Below are 24298 nucleotides of genomic sequence, written 5' to 3' on the forward strand. Positions count from 1 at the left end.
AATAAAATAATGATCCTATTAAATAAGCCCTCCCAAAAAAGCAAACCTCTAAAATCAGGAGTCCAATGGGCATGCATTCATCAAGCCTGTCTAACTGTAGAATGTATTTGGCTGCTGGGTTGGTTGACGTGTAACACCCTGCACAATGTTCTACACAGAACATTCCTGGAGTGACACTGCTAATTACAGTGCCCAGTAGCTTAGTGCGTTTCTTTGCCTCAGAAACCTCACATATTTATACCAACTCCATTCTCTAATGGAACTATGCACTGATATATACTGCAGCCACAGAGGTATAATACAGCCATTCAAATCTAGACAACACTTTAAAAATTTAAACACTAACAGGACTTCTAAATAAATTTACTTCATCTCATTTTTAACAAGTAAATCACACAGAAACACAACATGTGCCCCACCTTAAGAATCTGTCCTCCTTCCGGATATCTTCTCAAAATGTCCTTGAGAAAATCAACAAGTGGTGGAGTTGTCTGACCAAATCGACCTAAAATACCGAACACAGTTTAAATGGGTTAGAAAAAAAATCCCATGACCTGTCACCAATTCATGACTTGAATCCAAGATATAGCATAACTATACAAGATACAGCTGCATACATCTCACTGCAGCACTCCGGTACAGAAATCTACCTGACTAAGCAATTCGGCAGAAAGCAAAGCAGAGTCAATTTTATCAAATCTCAAGATTTTTAAACTGGACTACAAATAAGCATTCAAAAAATGTTCAAAAATATAATAACTATTATTAATTCAAAAACAAAGAGCATGGTACAATGGGGAGGAGTGTTACTATTTTCCAAAGCAAATAAAATTAATGGTGTTATTTTGTGGCTCTTTGCCACAAATAATAAGCCAGAGATATTGGTGCCTATTATCACATTTTTAATAGTCTCAAATTCAACCAGTGTTCTGATTCTTCTGAGTGTTGCTATTTTCCAAAGCAAATAAAATAAATGGTTTTATTTAGTGGCTCTTTGCCACAAATAATAAGCCAGAGATAGTGGTGCCTATTATCATATTCTTAATATTCTCAAATTCAGCCAGAGTTCTCATTGTTGTAAAATTCAGCAGTCACTGTCTCAACGGCTCTCCACTTCAAGTAACCTCAAGCCTTGCCTAAACTAGATACTCCTACACCAACTGACCAGGTTACCTTCAGAGAGGTGACAGGAGGCTGTAGGAAGAATGAGAAAAAAGGAAGTAATGCCTCAGACACACAGCATTTCAAAAATCTGTTTATCAGTAAAAAGAAATCTCTGCTTTAAAAAGCAAAATTGTCACTATAAATTTATTTGCATCATTTCAGTAAAACCATGCACTGAGGCCAAGGTCAAACGAGACTGTTTCCACAGACTTCTATCCCACTCATTCTTATAACTAGCTCCCTCCGCACTTGTCTTCCTCTTGCCCTGACATCCCCTCATTGTATCCCAATGGTGTACGCTTTCATTTCATTTTTAAAACAATCGTTTTTAAAACAGCTTTATTGAGCACAACTGACATAAAAGCGCTGTAGATATTTATTTTGCAACTTGATGCATTTGGAGATAAGTATGTACCATGAAACCATCAAACTATCATTATCAGCACCATAAACGTTTCCATCATCTCCAAAAGTTTCCTTCCATCTCCTCTGTTGTGCTTTTTTAAACTTTTATGGTAAGAGCACTTAACATCAGATCTACCCTCTTAGCAAGTGTTAAAGTACACAATACAGTACTGTTACTCATGGGCCCTGTATTGTACAGTAGATCTCCAGATCTTATTTATTTGTATAGCAAACTTTGTACCCTTGACCCATGCCTCCCCATTTCTCCCTCCCCCTACCCTCTGGCAACCACCATTCTACTCCCTGCTTCTTTGTTAAAACTCAGTCTTGGCCAGGAGTGCTGGTTCATGCCTATAATCCCAGCACTTTAGGAGTCCGAATCAGGTGGATCATTTGAGGTCGGGAATTTGAGAGCAGCATGGCCAACATGGTGAAACTCTATCTCTACTAAAAATACAAAAATCAGCTGGGCATGGTGGCAGGCACCTGTAACTCCAGCTACTGGGGAGGCACGAGAATTACTTGAACAGAGGCTGACGCACAAGAATCACTTGAACCCAGGAAGCAGAGGTTGCAGTGAGCCATGACTGTGTCACTGCACTCAAGCCAGGGCGATAGAGCAAGACTCAGTCTCAAAAAACTAACAAACTCAATCTTTATGCAAAACAATATGGCATATACTTCTGGTAAAGTCAGTATTTTACCTCCCCCTTTTAAGCCTTTTGATTGAAGGTTTACAAAAAGATGACCATTTTTAGAAGTCAGATCTCCAATCTTGATCCAATCAGATAACTGAAAAAAAGAAAAGAAGATTTACAAAAAACAATATAGTCTCTAATACTGTAAACTCAAAACATTCTATCAAATTTTTTCACTTAAAGTAATGCTTGTTATATCTTCTTATCAGGAAGTAAGTTGTCTGGAGAAGTGAATATTCCAGAGAACAGAGATTTAGTCAAAAACTTTATTTAAAACTTTAAGGGATTAAAAGATTTTTCCTTAAGTGATTACAAATAGATACAAATAAATACATTTCTCCAGTAACACAATTTAAATTTTTAAATGATAAACCAGGATCATTAACATAAACAAAATCCTCCTTCTGATCAACATTTCCAAAATATACTGCTAATAACAAGGCTTCATGAGATCTTAACACATATTAGAGGACCAAAAAGAATTCTGTTTTTAAATTAGTCGGAATAATTTGGTTTTCAGGAAACTTAACATATTCATACATATGGTAACTTTCTTAGAAACAATTATACTAAATAATATTTCCCAAATTTTAGCAGAAGTTTTTTTCTTTATTATGAAAGAACACCCTATGGGAAAGTATTCTTAGACATATTTTGGAAAACACTGTTAAGTATTCCTAGACATATTTTGGGAAAAAACAAAAACAAAAAGTGTGATGCAGAATGAAGGGAAGAATGAGGCTTCCCAGCCTGAGCTGCCTTGGTCTATAACTTTCCTGAAAAATGCCTTGAGGTTTGCTTTCTTTTTGGCAATTCTTCTGTTTCTCATAAATGCAGGGTGCAACATGTGTTACCGTAACCCACAGGAGCAGTATAACAGAGCACTTTTTTTGAAAAATAACATAAATAATCTGAAGCCAGATCAACCTTCTCCCCATCAGGGTCCCTCCCTCAGTGTTCCTACAGAGTGACCTCTCACAGGTCAACAATCTGCAAAACATGATTCAAAAGCTCACTAGAAGGGCGACCTTCCTAACTGACCCTTCCCTGGCAGGATGTGAAGGCCATCCCTTACCATTTCAAACTTCAGTACTTTTGACTATCCACCACATTCTCACACTGATGCCCTCCAAGGTTCTAAAGCTCAACCTGTCAAAAGGTGAACTCATTCACGTTCCTTCCAATACATATCTCCTGTCTCTTCTGTATCTCAGTTAATAATGTCACCATCTACCTAGACATTTCAGCTATGACAGAGAAAATGTGTCTCTCCCTCCAAACCACATGTCCAATTAATCTCTGGATCCTGGCATGTTCATCCTCCAGTCTCTCTCAAATCTAACTTGCTCTTCACAATGTCCAGATGTACAGACTCTTAACATCTCTTGGATTTTTATAACAACTCCCCATCTGGTCTTCTTACTTTCTGTACATCATCTTCATTCTAGTCCCCATCTCTAAAACATGAAGCTGAGTAGGCTGTTACAGGTCCCAGCTTATAAAGCACTTTTATACATATATTCCCCCTAACCATTAAAGCAAGCCTATAAAAACCAGTTGACTGTTGCACAGGTACTTCGGCAAACAGAAAAAAAGACAGGAGGACCATTGTTCACAACAAAAATGTAGAAACAACCCGAATTCTGTGACATATAAATGACTATTATAGACAATTAAAAATGAATTAACTAAACTGCACACAAATTTAGACTAATAATAATATGATTGCATAAGATAAGCTGGCTCTAAGTTGCTACATACAGAATGTTTCTTATAAAGTTTAAAAATAACTAAATGTAAATAGCATGTTGTTTAGGTTACATACTCAGGCTACATATACAAACATATATGCACATATATACACAAACATAACACATATCTCTATAAACATAATTATACACACACATGCACACATTTATAGAACTATGAAAACTACCAAAAGGGCACAAGAATAATCAGCACAAAGGGGTCAGGGAAGAGAGACAGGCATACAGGCTGGGGAGAAGAACAGAGGTAGGTACTGACACTGTTCTTGTTCTCTGGTTGAATGATATCATCATAAATGATCATCCTATTGTTAGTTAAATAATTATTAAAAGAAAGTCCCAGCCTGGACAACACAGATACTGTCTCTATTTTAAAAAAAAAAAAAAGTTGTTTTTTTTTGTTTTGAGACAGAGGCTCGCTCTGTCACCCAGACTGGAGTGCAGTGGCACAATCTTGGCTCACTGCAACCACCTCCCAGGTTCAAGCGATTCTCCCGCCTCAGCCTCCTAAGCAGCTGAGACTACAAGCACGTGCCACCACACCTGGCTAATTTTTGTATTTTTACTAGAGACAGGGTATCACCCTGTTGGCCAGCATGGTGTCCATCTCCTGATCTCATGATTCACCCGCCTCAGTCTCCCAAAGTGCTGGGATTACAGGCATGAGCCACCACGCCTTGCCTAAAAAAAGTTTTTTTAATTAGCTGGATGCAGTGGTTTATATCAATACTCCCAGCTACTCAGGAGGCTGAGGCAGGAGGATTGCATGAGCACAGGAGTTCGAGGCTGCAGTGAGCTAAAATCATGCCCCTGCACTCCACCCTGGGCAACAGAGTATGCACCTATAGACACCCTTCCTGGAACAATCCTTGGTGAGTGCAGCTTCACAGGGGGAAACACTCCTCAGTTTCAGGCCTGCAGGAGAGGCAGAGTCGCAATTCCTCTCTACTTGCAACATCGACATTCCTACAGATGAAAAGAGGTGCCTATCTGATCTAAATAACTGAACACTGGGACAGGAGTGAGGCTGTCAGGTAGACAGCTTTCCTGCTGGCATGGCAGGGGAGCTGAGGTAGCTCCTAGTCTTCGCCCTGATAAAACCTCAGCACATCTAGATGAGGGTTCCCCCAGCCACCTTCTTCAAGCCTGGGACCTCTGCCCCCATTGGATATTGCATCTATCCACCTGCTTTAGCCACAACCAGTGCCTACCCAGGGATACTTCCCTTATAGGCCTGAAACCTGAATCATCAACTAAGTAAATAAAATGCTAAAGAAAATTAAATAAATAAAGTGTATGCCACAAGAAAACAAAATAAGCTTTAAGAGATCCCTGCCATTCCAACCCCATAGGAGACAGTGAATTTACCCAGACCCCAAGTACAAAACTACTGCAACCACCATCTGAGAAAACCAGTGTACAAAGATACTCTATAACTAAGAACTCATGTAGAGTCTTCACCCCAAAAGCACCAAGAATCAAATTAGGCTAAAATAAACTATAAACATTAGAGTCCAATCCCTAAGAAGGAAAAAAAAGTTTAAAAAATTAACGTTATACTGTACAGCAATGGCACAGCACACCTACTCCAAGACAAATCCCTCATGCATAGAACAGTATCTCTAACACAGAGGCTCAATAAATGATAAGCGTAATCTCAACAAATTTTACCAAACTACAGAAGGAGCAATGTGCCTGCCCAGCATCAGTTACTATCTCCAGCCTGACCTCTCTCCCTTGAGTTTCAGTTCCAGATTTGCAGCTGCCTCCTGAATATCACTATCTAGCAGAGACTTTAGGATTGGTTAGAATTAGCTTCATCTCATTCGTATTAGAAATAAAAAATCAGGCCCCAACACGTGAATTAATTTGGCATCTGTTATGTATACATAGGCAGGACAGGAAGTAGGACCTAAGGCACCCACCTCTCCATTTCCTGCAGTTTCCTAGATGCTTCTTTATGTCTCACCAACAGCTGAACTATATATAAAAGCAAACTAGTCACCACACTTCCCCCTCTGTAGGTGCTTATCTCTAATGATTAAACCCTTATTTTCCTGGTCTGACTTCCACCTTATTCTACACCCATCCTCCACTTCCACATCCATCTGGTACCAAACTGACCAAACTGGGGCAATTTTGCCTTTTACAAAGTCTCTTGTTTATCCTTTCCTTCGGTTTCACCTTCACAGCCACAGTCCAGAACCTCATTATCTCATACCAAGACAAAAGGATCCTACTTAGATGACCCCTGTCTACCTACCCACAGCTTCCAATCCCAAACACTCTGCACACCCTGCCGCTTTCACCATCCCATAACCATGCTTTGCACAGACACCTGCAAAAACACTTCTAATGGCAAGGCTAGCCACAACTGAGCCTTTCTCGGGGAAGGGCTCAGTCAACCACATCTAGGGGACAAGATAACCAAGTACAACCAGAGGAGGAACCAAAGAGTGGGTATAGACCCAGAAGGTTAAGCAATGTGGGCAGGCATGGAGAAAGGAGTAAGAATGACAAACTTTGCTCCTTCTCAAGTCTGTCTGAAGTCCTCAATCAGCCTCTCCTCAACTGCCACCGAGGGCAAAAGGCTGAGGAGAGGATGAAGCTAAGGCCATGCGGGAGTGAGGCCCTCACTTCATCCAGTGACTAGCACCCGGCCCAGCTGCGCTAGCCCAGCACTCAAATGCCTCTGTCTCGGTGCTTGCCCTTGCAGACTCCACTGGGCCCTCATTCTACACTAGGATGACGTGTCCATCATGGAGGTTAAGATCAATGCCCTCATTAAAGCAGCTGGGGGATATGCTGAACCTTTTTGGCGTGGCTTGTTTGTAGAGGCTCTGGCCAACCAACGTCAACATCAGGAGCCTCCTCTGCAATGTAGGGGCTGGAGGACCTGCTCTAGCAGCTAGTGCTTCATCCACAGGCGGTCCTGACCCTCGGCTGCTGCTACTGCTCCAGCTGAGCAGAAGGAAGTGGACACAAAGAATCTGAGGACTCTGGTGATGACATGGCTTTGGACTTTTTGACCCAATCTCTTTTACAGCATGTTCAGTAAAAAGCTGAACTCTTTAAGAGAGTAAAAATAAATAATAAAGCCTTCAACCAAGTCAATGTCTGCATGCCAATGAACACCTTGGGGAACTGATCAGGAGGACTGATCAATCGCCCCAGGAGCATGAAAACAAATAATAAATGTGTGTCAAGGAGGGCAAAGGACCAGAAAACTGACTCAAGTACACAGAAGGTCAGGATTACACTGGAGGAGGAAAAATCACAGATACCAACTCCTTCATCAATAATATTTGTATCGGGTCGTAAGGAAGCCCAACACTTGAAATGTCATCCTATACAATCAAGTCCTCATTCAATTATTTGTTAAGCTCTTTGTGACTCTTTTAAATGCTGGAAATGATGTTATCATATGTAGTTGTTTATTAGAATAAAAGAATTGTTTTAAAAGTTAACTGTCAGTAAAATGTCTTCAATTAAACTCCCCCTTCAAGAAGGCTATACAATTTTTACCAAACTTAAAGAATACATGACAATATGAAATATTCTTGTTTTCCAAAATTCTGACCTTCAAGTCATTTGCACTTTAGAAGTGTTAATATGTTTACTCCCCAAGATAATAGGTTCTATATTAAGTTATCTCTAAAGATTCTTTCAGTGCTAAATTTCTGTATCCAAAAATGGAGAAACAACTTCTAAGATATCAAAGGTGAAGACACTGACAGCATTCCACTTAAACGTATTACATAAATAGAAAAAAAATGAGTAATGATTAAGTCACTTCAATTATGATGTCTAAAAAAAACTTCTGACTACAATGCCCACCAAAAAACTGTCTGAGTTTCATAAAGTGAAGATTCAGACGAAATGGGACGGTTCGGGGTGGGGGATGCAAGTGGAAACGGCAAGGGATGGAAAGCCACAACTCGGGATAGACACAGGCGGCCACGATGCCAGAGTCACTCGCGCCGGCCGCCCCGCGCCCCGCGCGCCCGCCGTTCTTCCGCGCGGCGGAGCCCAGCCCAGCGCCCCCAGTCGCCGCCTACCTCGCGGCCGCCGTGCCACAGCCGCTGCTCTGACACCGGGAAGCCGGTCTCGGCGAAGATGCGCTCCTTCACGTCGCGCGCGGTCCAGGACGCCAGCGCCGCCACGGTCCTGCAGCCCACGCAGCCGGGGAGCACGGTCACCCGGACCCACCTGTGGAAAGCAAAGGGACGCTCAGCCGGGCCGCGGCGACCACCCACCCGCCCGGCGCCCGCCAGGCCTTGGCCCGCGTTACCTCTCCCCCATCGCGGCTCCTTGGCCGCAGCTCGCGCCCGCCCAGGACGCAGGCGCCTGCTTACGGCCGACCCCGCCGCGCCCACAGGCCCCGCGCGGGCCGAGAGGACGGGATCCGCATGGCGCAGCCCCGGACGCAGCAGCCCGCGCTCAGGGGCAACGCGAGAGGAAGCCGCGGCAGCGGAGGAGCAGGCGGGGGCTGGGGCGGCGCGCTCACGGCCCACTCTGGGCCCCGCAGGCGCCGCCCGCGGGCACGCGCCCACCCGCCAATACCGTTAGCTGAGGAGCCGCCCCGCCTCTCCCGCCTCCAAGGGAGCGCCCATCCCGGCCCCGCCCAGTCAGGCTCCGTCTTGCCCAATCCGGACAGTTAGCGAAGGAGCTGCCCCACCCCATTCGCCCACCAGGCTCCGCCCGCCAGGGAGTGGCCTCCTCACCCAATCCAGACAGTTAGCGAAGGAGCCGCCCCGCCCCACTCCCCCACTAGGCCCCGCCCTCCAGGCCCCGCTCCGCCTGCCGAGGAGCCTCTGCCAGAAGGCAAACCCAACAAGGGTGTCTCCATAGCGCACATCTAGAGGACAGGTGCATTGTCCCTTTTAGAGCTCAACAGGGCATTGAAATGCAGAACTAGCCATTTCTAGGGCCTATGTCTCCTTCAGCTCTAATTACTTTCATTCCATGGAAGCATCTCCAGTAAGATCTATCGTGGCCTCCGAGAAGGGAACGTGCTGGTTACAGAACAGGTGTCTTCCATGGTTTCGTTCTGTGTTCGGTTTTTGAGGCACAAAAGTAGGATCAGTGCCTCAGTTTGCTGGAGGAAGGCGAGCCAGCGGCAAAGATCAGAATGCACACAAATATATCCTATGACATGTTACAAATATTTGTAATTTATTTTGACAATATTATATTGTTGGTAGCCTGAATGTCTTCCCATCACAATGGCAATCTCCTTGAAAGCAGGAACGTGAGTCTTAGAGTTGATTAAATCGCCCCATGAAAAGGAAAGTTGCCTTGTAATTTGAAAGCATGTGAAGCTTAGAGGCTTTGGGAAACCTCAGGCTGTTCCTTTGGCTTATTTCTCACAGGTATAGATGATACACATTGCCAAAAAAAAAAAAGCGACATATATTAAGGCAATTCAAAGGCTACATCATGAACAAGTAAACTTGTGTACTATTTTCTTTTTCTTTTTCTTTTTTGAGACAGAGTCTCGCTCTGTGGCCAGGCTGTAGTGCAGTGGTATGATCTAAGCTCAATGCAAACTCCACGTCCTGGATTCAAGTGATTCTTGTGCCTCAGCCTCCCAAGTAGCTGGGATGTGCCACCTTATCCAGCTAATTTTTATATTTTTAGTAGAGACAGGGTTTCACCATGTTGGCCAGGATGGTCTCAATCTCCTGGCCTCATGATCCGCCCACCTCGGCCTCCCAAAGTCCTGAGATTACAGACGTGAGCCATTGCACTGGGCCTTGTGCTTTTTATTTTAAATATCTTGAGTAGAACAGAATTAAATTTTAGAGTTGCCACCAAAAATACATAATCATTAAATTGCCACTTCTCCCTTTCCCCCAAAACATATTATTACTCAGAGCTCATCATCAGTAGTAAATACAGAGAATGTCCTATAGCTGTTCCATCTTTCTTACCACAGTTAAAAAGAAAATGATGGAAGTCATGCATGCTTCTTCCTACTTGGGAAGAGTAAGTAAATATGCTCTGTCAATTAGAGGAGAATATGGTGATTCAGTATAAAGACAAGGCTAGAAAACCCTAAAGGGCAAATATGTACTTCTTTGCTAGACACAGTGGCTCATGTCTATAATACCAGCACTTTGCGAGGCCAAGGCAGGTGGATCACTTGAGGTCAGGAGTTTGAGACCAGCCTGCCCAAAATGGTGATACCCGGCTCTACTAAAAATAGAAAATTTATCTGGGTGTGGTGACACACACCTGTAAGACCAGCTACTTGGGAGGCTGAGGCAGGAGAATCGCTTGAACCCAGGAGGTGAAGGTTGCAGTGAACCAAGATCCCACCACTGCTCTTCAGCCTTGGCAACAGAACGAGAGTCTGCCTCCAAAAAAAAAAAATGTACTTCTATAATCAAACAAATCTGTACAAGCAAACGTATTAGAATATCAACAAATGGAAAGGGTGTGAGCTCTCTTCTCTGTCTGGGCCACGCAGCTGTCCCCAAGGCCTGGAAACCAGCTCTTGCCGTAGCGTCAAAGCATAACCAGGACAAATCCTTCACCCCTAAATCCTTCCATTAAAATACTTATCAATAAACTCCTGCTTCTACACTGTTTCTTGGGAGCCAAGCAAACAGGATGTGAAGACAGTGGAAACTAGGGGTGGGGTAAAGACTTGAGAGAGAAAGGATGACTTCACCAGGAGGTATTCACTAGAAGTAGAGTGGATGCCTCTGGGGAAGGAGGTGGGTGGAAAGAAGCTTTGAACACCTAAAATTCAAAGTGTCTTCAGGATTCATTTGAAAGGGTTACTCGGCATGGGAAATACAGAATGCCAAGAATACCACAGTAAATGAAACAAAGTCCCTAATAAGGGACTTGTTTAATAAGGACGGAATTTCAGTTTTACAAGATGGAAGACTTCTAGAGATGGATGGTATTGATGTTTGCACATTATGAATATATTTTAAATCACTGAACTGTATACTTTAAAATGGTCAACATGGTAAATTGCATGTGTATTTTACAATTTAAAAATACTAATTTTTTAATGGTAGCTCAGAAACACTTAAAAAATCGATGAGAAGCACAGACGAACTTGGGCAACCAGTAATTGAACAAGACCAAAGCGACAAAATGTTGCTAACAAGGCATTCATCATCAATCTTATGGAGAGAGTCCCCACATGCTGTGGGTTTTGTTTCCTAGTTTCTAAGCATACAATGATGGTTTCTAGTGTATGTTATCCAATACGTGACAGGATTATTTTGACAAAAAACATCACGAAGTACATGAGTTCCCTCAAAAAAGAAGTAGGACTCCAACTTTAGTGAAGACCTTGAGGGTTGGAGGGGTGAAATGACCTGCACAAAGTCACAGCTGGGAAGTGGCAGAGCAGGACAGGCAGCAGGCCAGACTCCAGCTGCAGGCTCTTCACATCTCATCGTCAAGACCTGGACTCACAGTAGTTATTAAATCAATACTGTCCTTTTTTTTTTTTTTTTCCTTGAGATAAGGTGTTGCTTCATTGCCCAGGCCGAAGTGCAGTGGCATATTACAGCTCTCTGCAGCCTCCACCTCCTGGGCTCAAGTGATCCTCCCACTTCAGCCTCCAGAGTCACTGGGACAACAGGTGTGCACCACTATACCTGATTAATTATCTTATTTTGTATAGGGATGGGGTCTCCCTATGTTGCCCAGACTACAATCAATAATATATTTTATTAAAGACAAAAAAATAACCAAAGCTCCTAATCTCCTTCTTACATTCTGGGAAAGGAAGACAAACGACAAACATACAAACAAATAATATATAAATTCTTCCTATGATGTCAGTTAGGAATAAGTACTATTTAAGGGGGCAGGGCAAGATAACAGAGCAAAGAAGACAGGTGGTTAGAGAGCTCCTTTGAGCAGAGGCCTATGTAAAATGCAGGAAGCTGATATTGCCCAGAAAAAGGCTGTGTGAGAAGCAAGGGGCCCGAAGCAGCTGCTGTGGTTCACACTCTCATCGTCTTTGCTCCACATCAGCATAACTGCCTCCTAATTGTGCTGTCTCCTCTAGTTTCCTCCTCTCCAATTCATTTCCCAAACTGCCACAAAGCCAGGTTTGGAATTGGTGTCTATTTTGTTTCTCACAACCTAAAAGAGGTCTTAACACAAGATAGGTGCTCTGAGTCATAATGAACTGTTATCACTGGTGGACGCTGGCCATGGGACTTCCAACTGTCGGTGCCCAGAGAGGTCTGCACAAGATAAATGAGAAGAAGCCTCCGTATTTCCATGGGGCTCCTGTCATACCTGAAATGCCCCATTCAGGAATGACAGGACACACACAGCAATCGGGAGAGGGATGGCAGGTGGCATCCCAGACCCTCGACGGCAGAGCAGAATAGAATGTCACATGGCGCCATTCATAACTTTTGCCTCAGCTGGCAGAAAGCCACGCATCTCTACACTTATCTAAAAGAGACTCTTAGTCCTGTGCTACTAACCTGGCTATATTTGATAAACCCTCTCCATTACAGCTTCCCATCAGATTCACTTCATCTTGAAAGAACAGACCAGTGATTTTCCCAAGTTGGCTTTACTGGTTCCCCACTGGCTTTCTTTTTATGCTTCCCTGGGGCACTCCCACACCTCCCCTCTCCCCGCACCCTGCTCCCCACACCATCTCCCCCTGCCCATCGGTGGCTCCTTTCTCCTGTCCTTAGGTTTTTATGGGAACAAATATTCAACTACAAATACTGTTTGGACAATTTTGAGTTCAGCGCATGCTGATACGTGAAATAAATTGGTGATCCAATTCATTTGGGTCACCAGGAAAGAAGACTGCAGATGGCACCTTGAGGAAGACTGAGCAACCTTGAGGAAGACTGAGCAGCCTTGAGCAGACTGCAGGTGGCACCTTCAGTGAGGTGTGACTAGACAGAACTAGACCAAAATCACTAAGTGGAGAGCCGAAGATGAAAAATTTTGCACCTGGAGCTTCCATGTCACTCAGGGTGAGAGGCAGAGACCTTAGCTTACAAGGCCTTAGTGGCCAGTCCTGCTCTTCGCAGCCTCATCCCCCACACCCCCAGCTCACTCCACCACAGACACACTTGGCATGCTTTGGTTCTTGAATGCCAAAGCTCACACCCTGACCCCGGTCTGTGCACTTGCTATTCCCCTGGCTTTGCCCAATCTTCTTCCAGATGGCACTTCTCACTCCCTCAGCTCCTTCATGTCTGCACTCAGGTGTCATCTTTTCCTGGAGGCCTTCCGAGAAACCATGACATTCCCAATGCCATTCCAGTACTTCTCACCCCTTCTACTCACCTGATACCTCTCCGCAGTACACACCACCTGATATGTTCAGTTATTTCTCTATACAGCGTCTATCTCAACCCACTATGTTGTATGCTCCGTAAGAGCAAAGCCACGGTGTAATTCGCCACTCTCTCCCCAGCACCTAGAATATAGGGCCTGGCATACCTAATGTCTTAGTCTGCTCAGGATGCCATAACAAAATGTCATCAACCGAGTGTCTTACACAACAGAATTTTATTCCTCACAGTTCTGGCGGCTGTAAGTCCAAGATCAAGGTCCAGGTAAGGCATATTTTATTCTTATGCCTCTTCTGTTGATTTTGCTCACAGGACCCCTTCTTTGTGTGAGTGTAGGGAAAGAGAGGAAGCAAACTCTCTGGAGTGTCTTCTTATAGGGGTACTGTTCCATTACAGAGGCCCCATGCTCATGATTTCATCTAACCCAATCACCTCCCAAATGCCTACCTCCCAATACCATCCCATCAAAGGTTAGGGCTTCCGCATATCAATGGTGGAGGGGCACAAACATTCAGTCTGTACCACCACCGGTACTCAGTAAATATTTCTGAATTTGTGAATGAATGAATGTTCGCTCCTGCCTGCACCCTGGACTTCCAGGCCTGACACCCTGGATCTCTGTGCCTCTGTGCCATTGTACTATTCTTGGTTTTCTTGGAAGAAAAACTACAAACTCACAGTAGAATTCGATGGAATAGTGAATCATGCTACAATATGGGGGACCCTTGCAGACATTCTGCTAAGTGAAAGAAGCCAGTCACTAAAGACCACATATTGTTTGATTCCATTTATATGACATGTGCAGAATCGGCAAAGCCATAGACAGAAAGTAGTTTAGTGGGGCTGTGGGGAGAGGGAATGAGGAGGCAGTGCTAAGGGGTGTAGAGTTTCTTTGGGGGATGGTGGAAATGTTCTGGAATTAGACAGTGGTGAAATGTGCACAATTTTGCAAACATCCTTAAAGCCGGCTGAATTGTACCCTTTAAAATGGTAAATTTTATGGTATGTGAATTACACCTGAAGCAAATTACCAGTGTAGCTGATGTGAATGCAAAGGCTTTTCCTGGACCACCTCTGGGCACAAAACCATTTGAATGAAAACACGGAATGAAAAACTTTGGTTTTTCTGTGGAGCCTAGCGATTGGTTTATTTCACTCTCTCCCTACAGTGCTCTCAGTCCACTACCAGAGTGGTCAGAACGGACATCTTTGCTCCCAAATACATACATCAGCAGGATAAAGTAAAATCTTATCAGAACATCCAGTGCGCTGCACTTGCCTTTCCTCCCCACCACATTTGCAGCCAGGCTCCAGCTTCACATTCACTCTCGGAGCTCTCCTATGGCCTGTGCCTATGTGTTCCTTCCCTCCCTGGTGCCCACTCGTCCTTCAGATTCAATCTCAACCCCAGCATCTGTGGTTGGGGGAGGCCAGATGCTCCAAGAGGCACCAGCACTGCGAGCCTCCCATCCACCCCCTTGCCTGCTCCTCCTGGCCTTGTCTCCTTCTGAGCCAGGGGTGAACCAAATACAGGGCGCCTGGATCCTGGCTCCAACATCCCTGCCTGGCACGGAGAAGTCCCAAGACTAGATCTGTGGGTTATTCCCCTGGTCCAAGTGGAATTTATTGGACAGGCCACATTCAATCACCATACGCCAGAAAAATGACAAAACTTTTCTTCTCTTTGTGCTCAGGTAGACAAAATTGCTTTGCTTTTGTTTTTAGCGGCATTAAACATGCTTTGGGAAATGAGGTCATGTTTCTGAGTCAGCATTTCTGCCTTTTCTCCTTCCAAAGAGGGCATTATGAATTCCCTAGAGTGCTGTACACTTAGGAGAAAACAGGATTGTACAGACTTTACATGATGCTTTTGAATCTACTGGTCATTTATAATGAGTTTGTTGTCTGGTTGCCAGAAATCCTGGGTTATTCAAAGACAGCTCTGCCAAAGCAAAATTAACCAGTGAGAGCTGGAAATACAGTCATGGTTACGTAAGTCAGTGAGTAATGCGAGAGGACTTAGCATTAGAAAGGAAAAACGTGGCTTGGGCTTCTGGATAGTGTAGGGACACATCTTGAGCTGCACCCCCATTTCAAGGAAGATTAAAATCACATGAGGTTTGTGAGTTCCTCTTACATCTATGACCATTAAGCATCCTCTCTTGCAACATTTTTTTTTTTTTTGAAGGAGTCTCCCTCCATCTCCCAGGCTGGAGTGCAGTGATACGTTCTTGGCTCACTGCAACCTCCACCTCCCGGATTCAAGTGATTCTCCGGCCTCAGCCTCCCTAGTAGCTGGGATTACAGGTGCGTGCCACCATGCCCAGATAATTTTGATGTTTTTTAGTAGAGATGGGGTTTCACCAGATTGGCCAGGCTGGTCTGCTGACCTCATGATCTGCCTGCCTCAGCCTCCCAAAGTGCTGGGATTACAGGCATGAGCTACCGCATGCCCGGCCAATAAGAAGTGTTTGACGCCTACTAAGAGCTCAACTAATGACAGCTTTATTATTATTGCTGTTATTATTCAGTCTCCTTACAGGCAGAGGTGTTGCTGTTACTCCCATCATCTTCACTTTCTCAGCACCCAGCAGAGTGTCGGCCCCACAAGCAATGTGCACAGTTAACGTTTACTAAACTCCACAGAACTGGGGACAGGGTGATGAAAAGAGTAGGGCACATAGGAGAGGAGGTGAGGTCAAGGTGAAGAGATTTGAGGTGCACAAGACTCCCTTTGCCTGCTCCCCCTATTTTCCAGCACTGGCCTTGAGTGTTCAGATGACGGTGCGGGAGGGAAGGAGGAAGACGAAGCCCAGAGTGAGGGGAGCGCGAGGAACCCATCCTTGTGTAATTCCTGCCTGGCTGCTGTGCCACGAGGTGAGCAGTCCCTGAGCACAGGAACCCGGCTCCTTTGTTAGGACACCAGTGCCTAGCACTGAGTGGGTACTTCACGTTTTATGACATGAATGAATAGGAGAGGAACTGAGTACCTCCCAGGTCAGTGCCTCCTACCACCTCACAGTAAGCCTGGGAGGAAGGTGGTACCATGTCCAGCTGTACAGGTGAGAAAGTGAGTTTAGAACCGTGATCTGTCCAAGCTCTCCCAGCAGCAGGCAGGAGAGCTGAGGTCACACCCTCGATGCACTACCAGGGAGCCCGGGAGAGAACAGAGAAGGGCAGAACATCAAGAACAACTCAGAAAAATAAAGGAAAAGCAGAGGGGAGATGAACTAATTGGAAGAGCAGCAAGAGTTGGGAGACATAGAAAAAAGGAGCAAGTGCCTCAGAGTATATTTGGCGTTTTTTGTTCTATTCCCTTTTTATACTGCTTCCTTTTTTCAATGTAATCAGTTTTATGATGGAGTGTTTCACAAGTTTATGTCATAAGTTTCCTACTATTGTATCTGCAGCTGAGCTTCTATTAAAATGCACTAATTATTAGCATGGATTCAGTTTAACCTACATGCTGCTATAGCCAGCTCACTCTCTTTCCATATGTTCTATAAGATGTTGCAAGAGCCAGGTGTGGTGGCTCATGCCTGTAATTCCAGCACTTTGGGAGACCAAGGCGGGTAGATCACCTAAGGTCAGGAGTTCAAGACCAGTCTGGCCAACATGGTGAAACTCTGTTTCTACTAAAAATACAAAAATTAGCCAGGAGTGGTAGCACGCACCTGTAATCCCAGCTACTTGGGAAGCTGAGTCACTAGAACTCCTTGAACCCTGGACACCAAGACCATGCCACTGAACTCCAGCCTGGGTGACAGAGTAAGACCCGTCTCAAAAAAAATGCTTATTATTTAACCTTAAATGCTTTATAAACACTATCTTATTTAATCTTCACTAAAATCTTAAGAGGCATTATTGTTTCTACTTTACACATGATGAAAGAGACAGTCAGGAACGTTATAATCTCAACCCTTTGCTTGAGATTCTAAAGACCATGCTCAGCACTCATCAGGGCCCAGTGTTCAGAGGTGTTTCCCTGGGCTTCTCACTGTTTTGTGGTTTCCAGCGCTTGGCAATCTCACAGTCTGGCCAGACATGGATAGCACAAAGCATGGGCGCCTGCGCGCGAGCGCGCGCGCACACACACACACACACACACACACACAGGCAAACACTCCTACTAACCTACACAGGATCAATATACAAACATGAATTACAGAATAGAGATACATACATTCAGCAAAACGTGTATGATCTTACACTTAGCTACTTCTCTTCAGTTAATCACAGTCACAAATGGGGATGGAGTTACTTGTCTAAAAACACACTGCCCTTTATTTCGTTTTGAGGTGGCTGTCTCAGAATCCCTAAAAGTTAATTTGATTAAACTAACATCCTCTGGTTGGAAGTACTTGAGAAACATGAGTTTATTTATCATATTTTATTTTTACTGTTACTTGCTTACATTCATTAAAGATTTTTTAAAATAAAAACAATTTTGTAAATCCCGTTTCTAAGTATTTGGACTTAGGGTAATATTGTCAATGACCAGTTCAATGGGTTATCATCATTTTAGTGCTGTGCAGAGCCTTTGCCACGATAACTTGGAAAAATGAATCATAGAAACCCTATCCACAAAATGACAGGTTTTTGCACTTGTGAAGAATAGCACCCGATTAATTTTGTTTGCCTATTATTAAAACAGAAGCATGCTAAGTCTTCCTCAAACAGATGAGAATATAAACGGCTGCACGCATTTGCTGTTCTGTAGAACAATTATAGTAGTTGGCAGGCATCCACCACTGGAGGGGACACAAGGAAAAGGCCAGTTAGAAATAGGTCAGGGGAGTTTTGGGTTTTTTGGGGTTTTTGTTTTGTTTTGTTTTGTTTTGAGATGGAGTCTCACTTCGTTGCCCAGGCTGGAGTGCAGTGGTGCAAGCCTGGCTCACTGCAACCTCTGCCTCCCAGACTCAAGCAATTCTTCTACCTTAGCCTCCCAGGTAGCTAGGATGACAGGCACCTGATGCCATGCCTGGCTAATTTTTTGTAGGTCAGGGGAGATTTTAAAGGAAAATTGGGGATGGATCCATGAAAAGCAAAATGGACTTTCCGTTATTACAAGTGAATTGAAGCTTCATCTGTTAAAATCTTACATTTTGCTCATTTCCCAAACTACTTCAAATGTTCTCTTGATAGAGTTGCATAGGATAGATTAGATAGTTCTAAAATAACAAAAAAGTGTTTATTTGCTCATTGATTATAAAAATGGATATTTTTTAATCATCGGGAACAAAATTGTTTAATCAGGGAAGCAAATAATAATAATATTTAAATGCATATTTTATTCAGGACTCAACAAATCCTAAATCTAAACAAATCATGATCGTTCACTATTTCTATAATGTTTATAAATATAATGGCTATGTGAGTTACATAAAGAACTCATAAATTTGAAAATCATGTAGGGCAGAGAATATAGCTCAGTAGACATATTCTTTTTTTTTTTTTTTTTTGAGATGGAGTCTTGCTTTGCTGCCAGGCTGGAGTGCCGTGGTGTGATCATACATAGGTCGCTGCAGCCTTGAACTCCTGGGCTGAACTCAGTATCCTGAGTAACTGGGACTACAGGTGTGCACCACCATGCAGAGCTTATTTTATTTTATATTTTATTTCATTTTACTATTTATTTTGGTAGAGACGAGGTCTCCCCATTTTGCCCAGGCTGGATAGAAGACATACTTTAAAATTCATCGGTAATTAAAACTGTGATATGTATGTTTGGCTTTTAAGCCTTTGTCACTTTTCCAGTTTTCTGACTATTTTCCAGTTTCGTTTAAATAATCTGAAGATATTATAGCTACAAAATTAATACTGCAAGTAATAAAGGTTGGTGATTCCCAACAAACCCTCTACCGACACATCCAATCAGCCACCATGCGAAAGTGTTTGGCCACGACAAATATCGTTTGGCTCCACTGCCGCCTCCTGCTGGTGTTGACGCAGCTCCCTCCTGTGCCTTACTCAAACCACCGCTCAGGGCCCCAGCTGTTCTCACTGCCCCACAGCCTTTCTTCTCCAATTGACCCTTCATGTTACCATCAAGTTATCGTTCAATCGAAGGCGACTAAATCCCTCCCCAGCATCAAGATATTTTTAATAGTTCAAGTTACCTGCATTGTAATGTCCAAATGCTTCCCAGCCTTGTAGGCGTGAGCTGTGCAGGCGTGTTCGTGTCTTTGTACTTTTTTTGCACTTTCTCAACCCATTCTGCCTTTTTCCCACAGCATCTGTCTCCTCCCTCCATGTTGAAGGTTGATGGCCCATGCTTGATAGCCCCATTCAAATGTCACTTCAGTTATAAAACTGCCTCTCTCTCCCCCCCGATACTGTTTAAGAAAAAATGGCAGTAAGTCCAGGACAAATGACACATATGTCTCCTTTCTTAACCTCTCTGAATACTTTGTATATCCCCCCCTCGCAGCTCTTTCCATATGACATAAACCATATATTTACCTGTTATGTCCCCCCTCAGAGACAGTGAACCATTCAGGAGCAGAAAACATGTCTCCATATCCCTTCTCCTCAGCATCACCCACTCCCCAACCTCAGTAACTGGTACAGAACCCAACACATGTTTGGGCAAATGAGGAAGGAGAAGAAGGGTCATTGCAGGGTGTTTCTGTCGAGGGTTGGTAAAAAGCTAGAACTTCAGCCTTAAATCATGTAATGGAAGAATACTGATCTCGTACTTAAGTGGTTAAGTGCATGAATGGGGTGTTGGAAACACTCCTTCAGATTTCAGGAGGTAGCAATAAAAGACATCAGAGCTGGGGGACTCAAATAACACTACTGATTTTTCACCCATCAATCAGTGCTCAAAAAACAGAAGGATTTCTCTAGGCGAGCCAATGCAAGATGACTTCCACCCTCGAGACATCTTCAGCATTTAATTTCCACTCACCAGTGACTACATAGCAATGAGTTGCATTTACTCAGAAACTGTGGAAACCCCCCTTGATCACAGCCTCTTGTATGTCACTCTGTGTTCCGCATCATTCACTGCCGAATAAGTGAATGCAGTGATGTTCACGTGTGGCTTCTCATGACCACTCACTACGAGCACTTACTATCTCTGTACAAATTTAAATTAGGGGGAGAAAAGGGAGTCCTTCTTAACTTTTCTGTTTTGGGTTCATTTCTTTAATAATTCTCTTATTGGACAGATATTAATAAACTGGTTATTGGAGAAAGTTGTGAGTTGATTTAGGCTTTCACAGCAAACTCCGTAACAGTTTTTCAAACCACAGGGAAGAGATGCACCATTCACTTTATATGAGTTCGGGAGATGTAACGGTGAAGAAAACCGAGCCCAACGGGAGTTGGGATTCAGGCTGTGGAAGACCTGAAGATGAAGGAATGGTTGGCATTCGTGCAGGATCTAAAACTTTTTCATTTTTTTGGCCAAAATTGTTATCATTTACTGAACACAGGAATATCTCAGAAAATACTTCTCTGTAGCATGGGATGCTATCTGATAGACAACATTTTACCAAGTAGAACTTCTATTGGGCCGGGCACAGTGGCTCACGCCTGTAATCCCAGCACTCTGTAAGGCCGAGGTGGGCAGATACGAGGTCAGGAGTTTGAGACAAGCCTGGCCAATATGGTGAAACCCCGTTTCTACTAAAAATACAAAAACATTGGCTGGGCATGGTGGCGCATGCCTATAATCCCAGCTACTTGGGAGGCTGGAGCAGGAGAATCACTTGAACCAGGGAGTCAGAGGTTGCAGTGAGCTGAGATCGTGCCACTGCACTACAGCCTGGGTGACAGAGCAAGACTCGTTCCCAAAAAAAAAAAAAGAACTTCTATCAATTTGGAGTCAATTCTCTCTGACCCTGCTGCTTTATCAACTAACTTTCTGGAATATTCTAAATCTTTGTTGTCATTTCAACAATATTCCCAGCACCTTCGCTGGGAGTAATTTCATCTAAAGAAACCACTTTTTTTTCTCATCCATAAAAAGCAGCTCCTCGTGCACTCAGGTTTTATTGTGGGATTCCAGCACCTCAGTCACATCATCAGGCTCCACCGCCAATTCTAGTTCTTGCTGTTTCCACCACTTCTGTAGTTACTTCCTCCAGTGAAATCTTGAATGCCTCAAAGTCATCCACGAGGGTTGGAATCAACTTTTTCCAAACTCCTGTTAATGTTGATATTTTGTGATCGCAGCTCACTGCAACCTCTGCTTCCTGGGTTCAAGCGATTCTCCTGCCTCAGCCTCCCAAGTAGCTGGGATGACAGGCATGTGCCACCATGCTTGGCTATTTTTGTATTTTTAGTAGAGACAGGATTTCATCATGTTGGTCAGGCTGGTTTCAAACTCCTCACCTCAGGTGATCCACCTGCCTCGGCCACCCAAAGTGCTGGGATTACAGGAGTGAGCCACTGCACCTGGTCAATCATGGATACTCTTAACAAAATCTAGAATGGTGAATCCTTTCCAGAAGGTTTTTAATTGACCTTGCCTAGATCCATCAGAGGAATCACTATCTATGGCAGCTATAGCCTCATAAAATATATTTCTTAAATAATAAGACTTGAAGTTAAAAATTATTCCTTGATCCATGGGGTGCAGAATGGATGCTGTGCTAGCCATCAGGAAACAATCATTCACCTCCCTGTATTTCTCCATCAAAGCTCTTGGGTGGCCAGGTGCAATGTTATTGAGCAGTAATATTTTGAAAGAAATCTTTCTTTCTGAGCAGTGGGTCTCAACAGTGGGCTCACAACATTCAGTAAACCATGCTGTAAACAGATGTGCCATCATCCAGGCTTTGTTGTTTCATTTGTAGAGCACAGGCAGAGTAGATTTAGCATAATTTTTTTTGAGATGGAATCTCACTCTGTCACCCAAGGCTGGAGTGCAGTGGTGCGATCTCAGTTCACTGCAACCTCCACCTCCAGGGTTCAAGTGATTGTCTTGCCTCAACCTCCTGAGTAGCTGGGATTACAGGCACATGCCACGATGCCTGGCTAATTTTTGTATTTTTAGTAGAGATGGGGTTTCACTAGGTTGGTCAGGCTGGTCTCGAACTCCTAACCTCATGATTCACCCACTTCAGCCTCCCATAGTGCTGGGATTACAGGCATGAGCCACCCCGCCCAGCCTGATTTAGCATAATTTTTAAGCACCCTAGGATCATTGGAATGGTAAATGAACTTGACTTCAACTTAGTTACCAGCTATATTAGCTCCTAACAAAAATCAACTTGTCCTTTGAAGCAAGGCATTGATTTTCCCTCTCTAGCTATGAAAGTCCTAGATGGCGTCTTCTGCCACTGGAAGGGTGTTTCTTCTACATTGACAATCTATTGTTTTGTGTGGTCACTTTCATTCATTATGTTAGCTAGATCATCTGGAGAACTTGCTGAAGTTTCTCTGTCAGCACGTGCTGCTTCACCTTGCACTCTTACGTTATAAAGATTGTTTGTTTGTTTTTTTCTTTGAAATGTAGTGTTGCTCAGTCGCCCAGGCTGGAGTGCAGTAGTGTGATCTCTGTTCACTGCAACCTGCCCTTCCTGGTTCAAGCGTTCCAGCAATTCTCCTGCCTCAGCCTCCCAAATAGCTGGAACTACAGATGCATGCCACCACCCTGGTAATTTTTTGTATTTCTATTAGAGACAGGATTTCACCGTGTTAGGCAGGATGGTCTCAATATCCTGACCTCATGATCTGCCCACCTTGACCACCTGGGATTACAGGCATGAGCCACCACGCCCAGCCCAATGATGTTTTTTCCTTAAACCTCATGAACCAACCTCTGGTAGCTTCAAACTCTTCTTCTGCAGCTTCCTCACCTTTCTCAGGCTTCACAGATTTGAAGAGAGTTAGGGCCTTGGTCTGGGTTAGGCTTTGGCTTAAGGGGATATTGTGGCTGGTTTGATCTTCTATCTAGACCACTCAAATTGTCTCTTATCAGTAATAAGGCTATTTTGCTTTCTTATAATTTTTGTGTTCACTAGAGTAGCACTTTTAATTTCCTTCAAAGACACTGTCTTTGCATTCACAACTTGGCTGTTTGACACAAGAGGTCCAGCTTTCGCCCCGTCTTGGGTTTCCGCATGCCATGCACACTAAGCTTAATCATTTCTAGCTTTTTATTTCAGGTGAGAGAAGTGCAACTCTTCCTTTCACTTGAACAGTAGGAGGCCATTGTAGGGTTACTAATTGGCCTAATTTCAATATTGTTTTGTCTTAGGGCAAAGGGATGCTTGCGGAAAGGGAGAGAGTCAGGGAACAGCCTGTCGGCAGAGCAGTCAGAGGACATACTGTTTATCGATTTAATTTACTGTATTATTTGGGCACAGTTCGTGGCACCTCAAAACAATTACAATAGTAACACCAGAGATTAGTAATCAAAGATCACCTAAGCTGGTACAATAATAATGAAAATGTTTAAATTATGAGAATTTCCAAAACGTGACACAGAGACACGCGAACGGAGCACATGCTGTCGGGAAAATGGCGCCAACAGACTTGCTGGATGCAGGGTTGCCACAAACCTTCACTTTGTTGAAAACAAAGTGTCTGTGAAAGAAATGAGGTATTCCTGGACTTGTCATTCTAAGGGCTTCACTACGAAGCTGGAAGACCCTTTAGAGATTAGCTCGTCCTCTGGTCACCCTGACCATTTCTTTTTGGTCCTCATAGATGGCTGGCTTTTAAACCATCTATGGGAAGATGCCATTCACCTGTGTAGGGTGGTGGTTTGAGTTTAGGTGATGCGCTTATATGGTCTCAGGAGTTTATCCAGTGGACAGCATGGTGAAGAGAATTCTGTTCCTTAGCAGGAACCTGCAACTTAATCTGTCCCTTAAGCTTCAAATCCACTTGTGACTTTTTTTTTTAACACAGAGTCTTGCTCTGTCACCAGGTTGTAGTACAGTGGCACAATCTTGGCTCACTGCAACATTTGCCTCCTGGTTGCAAGTGAATCTCATGCCTCAGC

The 24298-nt window shown here is 43.8% G+C and overlaps 1 protein-coding gene across 5 annotated transcripts in view; it reads right to left on the reverse strand.

The window, feature by feature from the left end:
• Positions 1 to 24298, reverse strand: part of SACS (sacsin molecular chaperone) — a 102530-nt gene that overhangs the window by 37768 nt on the left and 40464 nt on the right. For 3 of the 5 annotated variants that reach the window (XM_035302338.3, XM_035302335.3, XM_035302336.3), the window contains exons 3-5: positions 8092 to 8242; positions 2274 to 2361; positions 420 to 505 (exon numbers count right to left, since the gene is read on the reverse strand). In XM_035302338.3, coding sequence (XP_035158229.2) covers positions 420 to 505; positions 2274 to 2361; positions 8092 to 8242 — 325 coding nt within the window. Of the gene's footprint in view, positions 1 to 419; positions 506 to 2273; positions 2362 to 8091; positions 8243 to 8324; positions 8613 to 24298 lie in introns of those variants that run through there. The other 2 variants (XM_035302340.3, XM_035302337.3) reach the window with 1 other exon arrangement.

This window comes from Callithrix jacchus, chromosome 5 (assembly GCF_049354715.1).
Source record: "Callithrix jacchus isolate 240 chromosome 5, calJac240_pri, whole genome shotgun sequence".
In the NCBI taxonomy this organism is placed as follows: Eukaryota; Metazoa; Chordata; class Mammalia; order Primates; family Cebidae; genus Callithrix; species Callithrix jacchus.